The 11,438-nt window shown below is 54.5% G+C and overlaps 2 protein-coding genes across 2 annotated transcripts; both read right to left on the minus strand.

The window, feature by feature from the left end:
- Positions 1-2,299: 2,299 nt before the first annotated feature.
- On the minus strand, positions 2,300-4,478 carry GLRG_02557 (malate synthase; the record flags this gene model as incomplete). Its single annotated transcript, XM_008092566.1, has 6 exons — positions 2,300-2,357; positions 2,600-2,830; positions 2,909-3,151; positions 3,231-3,388; positions 3,462-4,039; positions 4,118-4,478. The coding sequence occupies 6 exons, from the start codon at positions 4,476-4,478 to the stop codon at positions 2,300-2,302; spliced, it is 1,629 nt and encodes a 542-aa protein (XP_008090757.1).
- A 2,857-nt stretch (positions 4,479-7,335) lies between these two features.
- On the minus strand, positions 7,336-11,215 carry GLRG_02558 (uncharacterized protein; the record flags this gene model as incomplete). Its single annotated transcript, XM_008092567.1, has 5 exons — positions 7,336-7,556; positions 7,622-7,930; positions 7,991-9,738; positions 9,791-10,510; positions 10,563-11,215. The coding sequence occupies 5 exons, from the start codon at positions 11,213-11,215 to the stop codon at positions 7,336-7,338; spliced, it is 3,651 nt and encodes a 1,216-aa protein (XP_008090758.1).
- Between the last annotated feature and the right edge of the window lie 223 nt (positions 11,216-11,438).

Genomic DNA, 11,438 nt, shown 5'->3' on the forward strand with positions numbered 1-11,438 from the left:
CTAGGGACTGCTTTCTTTTCCTGGTTTCGGCCTCTCGACCTGGGAGCCAGCTTCTGGTGTTCAGATCAGAGACAAGACATCTGTATGCTCAAGCTAGAGCACTTTCTTTCCAGGCTTATCGGGTCAAACATCATCCCAGTCAACCAGTCATATCGCCAGTGACTCTCCGAATGTTGCGCCTCCTAGCTCGCCATAACGTCTCGTGACACCGATTCATCATAAATGACCAAACTTTCGGGACCGGGAACAAAAGGAAAATTGACCTCACCCCAGGGACCTGATGTGGTCAAGCCAACACCCCTCGTTTTAGCCCTGAATTGCTTCGCGACGTGTGCGTCTGCTGACCCGTCATTTATGGTTGGTATCTTCACCTAGAAACGACCCATCACATTGTCCTGACTTACTGTGACGCATAGTTTAGATAATCCGATTCAATCCCGGTCCTCAATCACCATAGAAGGAACCAAGATACCACGAAGCGAGCCGAATTCGGTTACATGATGCGAACACTGGGCGAGGGAACTGAGCTCCCTCCCCACGATGGCAATCCTCGGCATGGGCATATCAACAACACACACACACGCCCTCCCACCCTCCCCCCACAGATCAGCATTGGCTCAGGTCGAGCCACGCATCTCGAAGCTCCTTTTTGAAGATGGCGAAGAAGACTGGGGCGATTGGATCCTCCTAAAAGAAAGCCCCGATCGTACGACCAGCCAAGACTCCCCACCTCCATGGATATTCTAAATCCCCCACCCCATGAAGACAAGAAAGCATCACCCCTCCAACGATGGCTGAACGATGGCTGATACCACGCCAGCCGAAGAAGAACACGGTAGGACAGACAGAGCTTCTCAACCCAAACGACTTCACCTTCGCCCAGACGGCCCGTTCCAGGCTCGTAAGGTAGCCTGACCTAGGCCGGCACTTCCATCAGCCTGCCTCTGCGGGTCACGGGCTGTCTCACTCATCGCCTGGACGGCCGACCATCCCGCCATGCACTGAAACAACCCGTTGTGACCTGTCGATATGATAGAATAGCAACGATAGAGGCAATTGTGCGTTATTCATCTCCTCCCAGACGGCATCCTAACCCGCAAAGACACGCCAACTAGGTAAGCGGATCATCACTTGCGCGATATCCCTCACTCACTATCTCGCACTTCGGCGACGGGCCCGCTTCCGGCGGGCACCCGATGTCCGGCCGACCTCGTCCGTGAATGTCACTTTCTAGCGTTTCCCAACAGACACCTTCGTGCCACGGTAAGAACCGCCGTCCACTCTGGCCCTGTGCCAACTCAAGACGTCATTGACGCTCCTCGGAGGTAACGCCGAAGAGCAAGTGAGCGAAGCGCGAGGCGCGCGCGGCTTGTAGGGTCCAGTCACGATGCGGTCGTCCATCTGAGTGGCCTTTCTTTTTTTTGTCGGCAGATCACATACACACACACACACACACACACACACAATCAAGAGCGCACAGCCCACCAGTTCACACGGTGGTGTTTTCCTTGGGCAATACACCCACCCCTTGGAAGCGTCGTCGGGGGTTGATGGTCGCAAGGGCAAGCCCTCGCGATCGGCCCGTCTCACCGTTCATGATCAAAAACCTAGACCTAAAGGGCCAAGAAACCCTTCCTTTGCCTCCCGTGTCCACAGAGAAAATCTTGCTGCTGCTGCTGCTGCTGCTGCATCTCCGCGTAACCACGAAGCCACGAAGCCACGGAGGGGTCCCTCCTGACCAACCAAAGGAGCCCCGTCAAGCCCACGCCCGAAGCCACAGAGCAGCCTTCTTTGCATCATTGGTGGGGAGAGGGTGTTGGAGGACTCCGAGACCTCGAGGCGAACGGCGGTCCAAGTTCGCCTCGGAACAGATACCCGGTAGAGTCGTCATTTGAAAGGGGAGGAGAGGGGAGGGGGGTGCATGAGAAGGAAAGAAAGATCTTGGTCTGCATTCATTCTGCCTTTACACTTGTAGGCCAATACAAGAACAGGCTTCCCATATCGTAGCCGTCAATCTCCCCCTCACCCATCGCAACAAACGTGGTGATCCAAACGATTTTATTTTTTGCCTCCCACTCTTCCCCCGAGACCCATCCGTCGGTGAAACATACATTCTCGACTCATTCCCGAACTTGATCCCCCTTTCCTGAACCAATCCCAGTGGATGGGTTGTGATTAGTGAACCAAACGTTCCAATACGCATCACATATTGCAGGCGTGGAGTCTCGTTATTCCCCGAAGCTGAAACTTTTTGACTAGCTCCTGCTTCTCCTCCTCCTCCTCCTCCTCGTCCAACAGCTTACAACTTGGCAGCAGGGCGTGCGTTGCCGACGGTGGTGATCTCGTTGTACAGCAGACTGTGAAGAAGTGATTCGTCAGCCCAACTGGCGTCTCATCAAAGTCCCGGGGCTTCGAGATGGACAATCTCCGAAGGCGCGAAAAGCCACTCCAGTCGGGAATGCCGATGAAAAGCAATCAAGCGCCAACCGCCGAGCGGTGGCGATGTTGCGACGTGTCGACGTAGGATGGGGAGCGTGGATGGATGAACGGGTGAATGGAGGGGTGGAGGAATGGAGATGAGGGCGTGGAAGAAACTTACGTGGTCAGGAAATCGGCGTAGTCCTCCCCGGTGATCTGGCCAGCAAAGTACTGCGCGGCAAGTTGGAATTTGTTGCCCTTGGGCGCCTTGCTGGACAGCTCGTCGGCCGACTCCTTGAGGAGCTTGAGGGCGTAGGCCTTGTCGACCTTCTTGCCCTCGGCCGTGGACACGCCGTGCTTCACCCATTGCCAGAGCTGGGAGCGAGAGACCTCGGCGGTGGCGGCATCCTCCCTGTGGTGGGGTATGGGTAAGTCTCCTTCTGCGCAGTCGCTTCGCGCACCGCGTTACTCTTGGAGGGATTGGACTTACATAAGGTAGTTAATGGGGACGCAACCGACGCCGCGGATCCAGGCCTCCATGTAGCCGAGACCGATGTTGAGATTCTTCTTGATGCCCTCCTCAGTGATCTTGCCGGGGACATTCATGTTGAGCAGGTCGTTTTGGCCGATTCTGACGTCCTCGCGGCGGACGAACAGCTGGTTGGGCGTCGGCATGTTCTTGTTGAAGACTTCGGAGGCGATGGCCGCCAGGGCGGGGTGGGCGACCCAGGTTCTGCAATGTTGGTGTCAGTGGCTGCTGGCCCTTGCGACCAGGAAGCACGAGGTAGTAAGCAAGCGAGAAACGAACTCACCCATCGTGGCCGGCGCGCACTTCACGCAGCTTGTCGGCGCGAACGCCTTCCATGGCCTTGTCGTTGGCGGCCTTGTCGTCCTTAATGGGAATCTGGGCTGCCATGCCACCCATGGCGTGAACGCCTCTCTTGTGGCAGGTCTGGATGAGGAGCTTGACCTGCGCAAAAGGTTAGTCTGACATTTCTCTCACCCTCTCACAAACAGACACGACGGGCGGAAAGTCCACTGACGTAGGCGTCCATGAAGGGTACCGTCATAGTCACGGCGCTGCGGTCCGGCAGGATGAAGTTAGAGTTGTTCCTGAACTTCTTGATGGTGCTGAAGATGTAGTCCCAGCGGCCGCAGTTGAGACCGGAGCTGTGGTCTCTCAGTTCGTAGATGATCTCGTCCATCTCAAAGGCGGCCAGGATGGTCTCGATCAGGACGGTGCCACGGATGGTGCCACGTGGCAGGCCGACGTAGTCCTGGGCGAGGTTGAAGACGTCGTTCCACAAGCGAGCCTCGAGATGGGACTCCATCTTGGGGAGGTAGAAGTATGGGCCAATGCCGATCTTGAGAGTCTGGTGGGCGTTGTGGTAGAAGTACAGGCCAAAGTCGAAGAGGGAGCCGGAAATGGGCTCGCCGTCGACGGTGACGTGCTTCTCCTCCAGGTGCCAGCCGCGGGGGCGGACGATCAGGGTAGGCAGCGTCCGGTCGGTACGCAGCTTGTACTCCTTGGGCCCCTGCTTGAAGTCGACCTGGCGACGGTTGGCATCATAGAGGTTGACCTGGCCGCTGACCATGTTCTCCCACGTCGGGGCGCTCGAGTCTGCGGTGGGGAGTTAGCACGCCGAAGAGGCCAGTATCAATGGGCTTGCAAAAGGAATGGGGATTGGCGTAGACTCACCCTCAAAGTCAGCCATATAAGTCCAGACGTCCGAGTTCAGGGCATTGACGACCATCTTCCGGTCGGTCGGGCCGGTGATCTCGACCCTGCGGTCGACCAGGCCGGGGGCGGGCGGGGCACCCTTCCACGTCGAGTTCTCCCTGATTTGCTTGGTCTCGGGGAGGAAGTCGGGAAGGTTGCCGCGGTCCAGCTCGGCCTGGCGGACCTTGCGGCGTTCGAGTAGAGACTTGCGGGTGGCATTGAAGGAGCGGTGCAGCAGGGCGAGGAAAGCGAGGGCGTCGGGAGTCAGAATCTTGCGCTGGGCGTCCGTGACGGCACCCAGGACGTTGACGCCCTGGAGGATTGACTCGGTGGACGGCATTCTGGTTGTGTATGCGGGATCCTGGTGATGGTGTTTACGAAGTAAATCGTGCTCTACTCGGATCGTCGTCTACGGTCAGCGGCTGGTCTACGGAAGCACCTCGGGTCGTGGCAGGGGTGCTTTCACGTGCAAGAGGAATGCTCACAAGCTTCTAGCCGTGAGACAGCACGTTTAGAGTAAGCGTCTTGTACCAATTTGGGTCGGTGGGGGCTATCTTCGAAGCCTCAAGACGAAGGCAATTGATCTGGGAGAGGGCGTTGTGAATGAAGAAAAGAGGCTGAGGTTCTGGAGGAAGTAGACAAGGGAGAGGAAGATGGCCGACTTGGGATGGGGTGACGAGAAAGTGATATGTAAGGCGCTGTGCAATGGTCAAGAGAGAAGCGATGGACCTCGACGAGTGCTGTCGCAAGCTCGGCACAGACGAGCGAGTCGAGGGGTTGGCTGGCGCGCAACCGTGACATGACATGGGTTGGGTTGGCAATGATGCATGCGCAGACCCGAGAACAAGCCTAGTATAGAGGCAAAAGGGACCCTTGGGAACCTTGACGGCCCCACGCGAGGTACATGCAAACAGGTGGGTATCTGCACCGACGGGGCAGGTATCTGGGTCATCGTGGGCGATGTACTGGGTAGTAGTAGCGATCCCGTCCATTTCTTTCTGGGTTGCCAGGGCCCGGGGTGGGGGGAGAGCGTCGTCGAGGAACCAGAAGCAGCCAGCATTCCTCCCGTCCGTCCATTGTCGTCGGCAGTGATCGGGCTGGTTCGGGTGGAGGGAGAGCTTCAGAGCCGGACAGCGGGGAAAGAGGAGGGAGCGGGAGGAGAGGAGGGGAGAAGACCCAAGCGTCGCGTCGCCCTGTTGGAGAGATCGGGTTACAAAGGAAGCCTTGTCAAAGGAAGACGAAAAAAGTTAGAGGCGATGGTGCTACGCTACGGGGAAGCTTGTGAAAGTGTGGGGAAGCTGCAGTATGAAACCAGAGGACCGCCAGAGAGGCAAAGAGCCGAGCATCTTATCCTGTCAAAGCCAGCCAGCGCGGCAACTTTGCATGTGCTCGCCCGCCTCGCTGGGAGGAATGTACCAAGCATTCCGTCGCAGCTTCAGCCAGGACTCGACCACCTCGAGCCAGAGTTCGAGTCCTCCCCAAGCAGCTGACCACCAAAACAACAAAAGGAAAGAGACGGTGACTCTGAAGCAATTTGGACACAGTCAGCCGTACTCGCAACGGTACAAAACCAAACCTACTCCGCGATTTCGCCTGATTAGCACACGGCCAGCCTTCCATGGTCGCAGTGTCTCTTGTTGGCCGAGTGAACAGCAAAAAAACAGACACAAACTATCAACCCATGGCATAAGAAGGATCACCTGTGTACCTTCTGTTACTCATAAAGGCTGACTGACGATCTCCTTTCCTAGGCAGTGTAAGTTGCCGGCTTGCCACCGTTGTAGCAATTCCGCGTACCAGTGACCTCATTGGAATGCCTCCTGGCAAGATCTCATTGGTTCAGAGGGCAACACGGACGAGAGGGGGAAGCATGCATGGTGGGGTCGGACGGCGATAAGAATTGCAGGGGAAATCATTAGCAGCGCAAGCAGGCAATACTAAACCAGGAGTGTCAGGTGATTCCACAGTCCTTGGGCTCGGATCTCTCGACAGTTTTGCTCGGGGCAAACGCTCTTACTCGAGAACATCAGGCGAGGGGAACAAGGTAAAGAAGGAAGAAAGAAAAAAATTAATCCTTGTTGGAGTTCTGCGCGGGTTCGATAACGCAGAGGTGCTCCAGTTCCCCAGTCCGAGGTCGGATTCGGCCGCGATAAGATCACGGCGGACATGCGCATGTCGCCGCCGGCCAGGGCCGCGGCGGCCACGGTTACTGTTGAAGAGGATCCCACGAGGCGGCCCGCATTTGAAGGTCTCCCGGTAAGTAGTACTTAGTGTAAGGGCTGCCAGCCAATTGAAATTGCGCCGTAATCCACTTTCCTCTAGTCATCAATACAAAGGGTAAAAACGAGAAAGAAGAGAAAGAAAAGGAAAGAAAAAAAAAGGAAGGAAAAAATATCACAGTGAGAAATTTGCGGTAGGCGAGTATTGTACCGTATCTCATCACCAACCTCCATCATCGCCCCTTCGCATACATCCATCCCCCGCTGCTCACTTGCCGTGCTCGCAGTGTATGACGCAGAGCCCAATAATACCCGGTGTTCGAGCTATCCGCGTTTACTTTAGTACACTGAGTAACCTAATTCCGAGTCACCGAGCTGCCGAGGTCTGCTCTCAAAGCTACTAGTCCAATCGGCGTCCTCATGAATGCCGACAGTTTCCGGCCGTTGCCGTCGCACATGAGAGAAACACGCAAGTCTCTAACCTTTCCTAGCAATCAACTTTTGAGGTACCTAAACAACTTGATTCTATAAACAATGCCTTCTTCACCTCTCTGTCCCGATCAGACCCTGGACGGTGTCTCCTGGCTTGTCCGTCCGCTCACCCGTCTGATCGTCATCCAGTCCGCCTAAACTATTAATGCAAGCCACAGCCATGATGCAAGGCAAGCCATCCAACAACATCAATATCCATCTGCCGTCTTCCTGCCCGTCAAATGCTCGTGAAACTTGGTATGTCGAGCCGTCACCCTGTGTCTCAATAATCAAGTCTTGCCCGCCAAGTATGTGCCCAGTCAATACTCTGAGTCCAGGCATATCATGTCTGGTGAGAGTGTGTGTAACAAATGAAAAGAAAGAAAAAGAAAGCATAGCCTGAGGGCCACTGGCTGGCCCTCCTCAATCGAGCAACCTCCCAAACCGGCCACCGAAAATGGAACATCGCTGCCAACCTTCTGACGCCAAATGCAATCTCGTCCATCCTCAGGAATTGAGCGTTTTGATCATCATCTTTTCCTTGGACTTGTCGGCGACAAGCAGGCCGCGTGATTCGAACACCTGCCAAATTGTGTCCACCACCATATGGAAGCTGCTTGCCGCTCCGCGCTCCTGAGATAATCGCATAATGCAAAGCGGCCCCTTCTTCCCGTGCTCGATCACGGTCATAATTTCCACGGCAAATGCTACCTCTTTTATGCCTAAGTCTGGGCAAGGTTAGCCAATGGGGGAACTCCTGGACATTATGCCAATGTCGTTCCGCAAGACTCACAATTCTCAGCCCCAACACGGGCAAACACAATGTTTCTCTCCTTGTCGACCTGTATATCTCCCATGCCGTAACGTCGCCAGCCTTTGAGGAGAATCACAAGTTCCTGCCGAGCTCGCTTCCGCGACATGATCATGCACATGTGTCTTGTTGCTGGTTTGACTCCAAATAGTCGGGCAAGCCAATTTTGATGAACTTCAATGGTTCGCACACCTCTATCCGAGTCTTTGTAGCCCTTAGCCGACTGTCCGCTCGTCTTGTGTTGAACAGCTCGTCGGCGATTCGGAGAAGACGACTCCTCACACTCTGGGCCTGTAAAAGATGTCAGTTGTCCGAGCTCTACCACCTCAATGTTTCGGACATTGTGCATACCAACGATCTCCATTTTGATTTCCGGCTTGACTTTGTTGCTCCTCCAGAAGAGTAAACCGAACCCCTTCTTCTTGACCGCCATTGGCGGAGGTGGCTCGTGAAACTTCGTCTCCGAACGGCTCGGGGCTGTGGACTGGGTCGTCATACTGTATGTCTGTGTCTCCTGGGTTGCTTCGGTATGAATGCTACCCTCTCTAGAAGTGCTTTCTTTCGAAGTCCGCTTGAACCACGACGACTTCTTCTGCTTAGTCGGCCCACTACTGTGGGTTGCAGTGGAGGGAGTCGGTGGCTCATCTATACCCGATGCCCCGTGCATATAGATGTAACGCTCGTCGATCTGATCGTTGTGGCCTGCTGGCTCTGCGGACTTTTTCCGGACGTTCAGAGGCTTGGGGACTGGACTTGTTGCGCTCGGCGAGTTGACCACACGAATCGTCTCGCCTGCCCGAATCAAGTAATCCAGGCCGTCCTTGTCAGTTTGGCCACCAGGTGTCTTTGGTGGCGCAGACACAATCCTGTTCTTGTCGTTCTCGCCCCAATGGTATGAAGAGTCCGAATCTCTTCCGCTCTCATTAATAGCTGGCAAGCGACTCGCTGTCTTGCCATGCTGTTCTTGAGGGGGTGCAGACACGGTGCGGCGGTCTTGCTTAGGTAACAACACAGGGAAGGCCAAGCGGTTGACTTGGTCCACGAACTTTCCAACACGACCAGAGTGCTGCTGTTCATCTTTGGTATGGTCATGGGGCGTTACGGTTCTCTCGATTATAGATTTCGGGGATTGTACCGATCCGAGGGGCGGCAACGGGGGCAAGGGCCTTGTGTCCCATGGGTGGTACGGGTTATTCGAGGCCTCGGTCGATGGTCTCGGTTGTCCAAAAGACAGGCCTGTGGCGTCCCTCTTTATGCCACTACGTTCATTCAAACACACATTGCTTGACTCCTCGGCACTCATGAAGCTGTTGAAGGCTTCGTCACAATCCTTGGCGATGCTGTTGCTGAAGTTGCGCACCTCCTCGTTGACTATTACTGCAGGATCTCGTGGCTTCACCACTTTGAGCTTCGGTCTGGGTCTTTCCATGACGGGAATGTGTCCCGAGGGCCTTTTCGGAGACTTGGATCTCTCGAGGGGTTCGTTGTCTTCGTCGACCTCGGGGACTCCTCGGCGACGCTTTTCTACGTACAGATCGGCAGACTTCTTTCTGATGTGAGAAAAGTCAATACCTCTCTTGTGACGAGAAGCTGGCCGGGCATAGGAGGTTCCTGGTCTGCTGCTATGAAGAGAGTTCATGGAGCTTCGAGGTGATTGGAAACGGCCAGTGTTGTTTGTTCGCTGGGAGTTGACCCGTGAATGACGCAGCGTCGAGACTGTCCTGATACGTGACAACTGTGATGTCTGGGTGTTTTCTCGCTTCATGGATGCTCGACGGGTACGGTGGACCACAATCTTGGCATGACTGGCCTGAGAATTGCCTCGCATCGGTCGACTCGAGTTGTATGGATCGTAGCTCTGAACAGTGCCGTCGTCAGTCTCCGCAACGTGCGAAATGACTGTGAAACGTGAGACACTTCTGCCAGTGCCATCTGCTCTTGGCTGGTTGAACTCCACTGTCGACACTCGTTTCTTCCAGGCAGGTTCGTGAAGATGATGGTAATCGCTGGGTGACTGAGAAAGTTCGGGGAGAAAGTTCTCAAGCTGCTTCTGACGATAATTATAAAGAAGCCAATAAAATAGTTTCTGGTCGTTTTTCCTGGTCATTATTAGTTGCATTCTCAGCAAGTGTAGCCCGGATAGCCACATACGCAGAATCCATCAACTTCAATTTTATCTGATGCTCAGTGAGCATGTGCCACAGAGACCGAAGCTGTCTGACTAGATGGGGATCGACTTCATGGGGCTTCAAGGGGGTGTAGTGAAATTCCTTGCGAAGGTCGTGGAGCTGGCCGTTGTGGCCGAGGTCATCAAGATGGTTGTACTTGCGAATCAGGGGGTGCTGCCACATCTCCTTGATGCTGATTCTGGTGTCAGGATTGGCCACGAGCATACGGCGAATGAGGTCTTTGGCCTCTGCACTCAAGAAATCGGGTATCTCGTATGTTCCTCTCTTGGTCTTCTGCAGCAAAGCTCCGATGTCTGGGTCATCGAAAGGTAGACATGCGGCCAGAAGGGCGTAGAGAATAACGCCCAAGGACCAGATGTCTGCTTTGTCCCCGCGGTAGTGTTTGTGCTTCAGAAGCTCCGGGGCAGCATAGTGAGGGCTACCGCAAGCTGTTTCAAGTCGATGATCTGATGATTGGTGCAATGCGGCCATGCCAAAGTCGGCAATTTTGACTTTGTTGCCAGATTTCAGCAGGATGTTCTCAGGCTTGAGGTCGCGATGGCAAATGTTGAAGGAATGGCAGTATTGAAGAGCGCTCATCATCTGTCGAAAGATGAACATAGCGTTCTCTTCCGAAAAACGGCCGTTGGTATTGATGTAGTCGAATAGGTCGCCCTGTTCGACATACTCGAGTACCAGATAACTATTCCCCAGTCAGAATGTAGGGCCCGAGGTTGAATACTATGGCGACTTACATTTCTGAACGATTCTCCCAAATATCATAAACCTTCATAACGTTTGGGTGGTCGACTAGCTTCAAGATGGCCACTTCTCGCTCGATTGACAGAGGCACGCGCATCTCGCCGTTGATTCTTTCGGGCAGGCTGTCATCATAATCGTGAAGCTCGGCGAGACTGCCAGCTTGAATCAAGTAAGCTGTTTTCTTGGGGACAATTTTGACGGCAGCCAACTCCCCGGATATGCGGTGCTTGCAGAGCCTCACACGGGCAGATGAGCCCTTTCCAAGAGTCTTTCCCAGTAACCAGGGTCCGATATGTGTCTTGTAAGCGTAACCGCTGCTTCTTTTGCTCGATGGAGCAGTGGAAGCCTGAGAGGCCTGTGACATGCGCTTCGATGAGTCGGTCTCGTGGGACGCCCTTGCTCTTGCCACAGCAGGATTGCGTGAAATGGAGGCAGCGTTCGCCCTCGCCCCTGAGACGGGCAAGTCATGTTCATTGACATAGCGTCGACGATCTAAGGAAGTTGCGTGACTCGATTTGCTGACAGCTTTGTCGCGTGGCTTGTAAGGCTTGACGGGAATTTTGGATGAAGCATTATTGATACGCTGAGTAGCATCTGCGAGAGGAGCCCGGGCATTAGATGCCCTCGGCCGGCCAGTTTCGGACATGTCGGCAGCAAATTTGTGATCGCAGTCAAAACATGATCGGGTTGGAATAGCACCAGTTGGGTGATCTTGCGCGTCGATTTGAGGGTGGGAGATTTTTTGACAGGGGGGATAAGAATCCTGAATGGGTTAAGCGAGTGAGGAAGAAGAGAGAGTGATGAAGGCCAGAATCTGAACGAATGGATGGGATTTGAATAGACCGGTTGCCAAAAAGTCAGAAATTACA

This window comes from Colletotrichum graminicola (assembly GCF_000149035.1).
Source record: "Colletotrichum graminicola M1.001 genomic scaffold supercont1.5, whole genome shotgun sequence".
NCBI classification, from domain to species: Eukaryota; Fungi; Ascomycota; class Sordariomycetes; order Glomerellales; family Glomerellaceae; genus Colletotrichum; species Colletotrichum graminicola.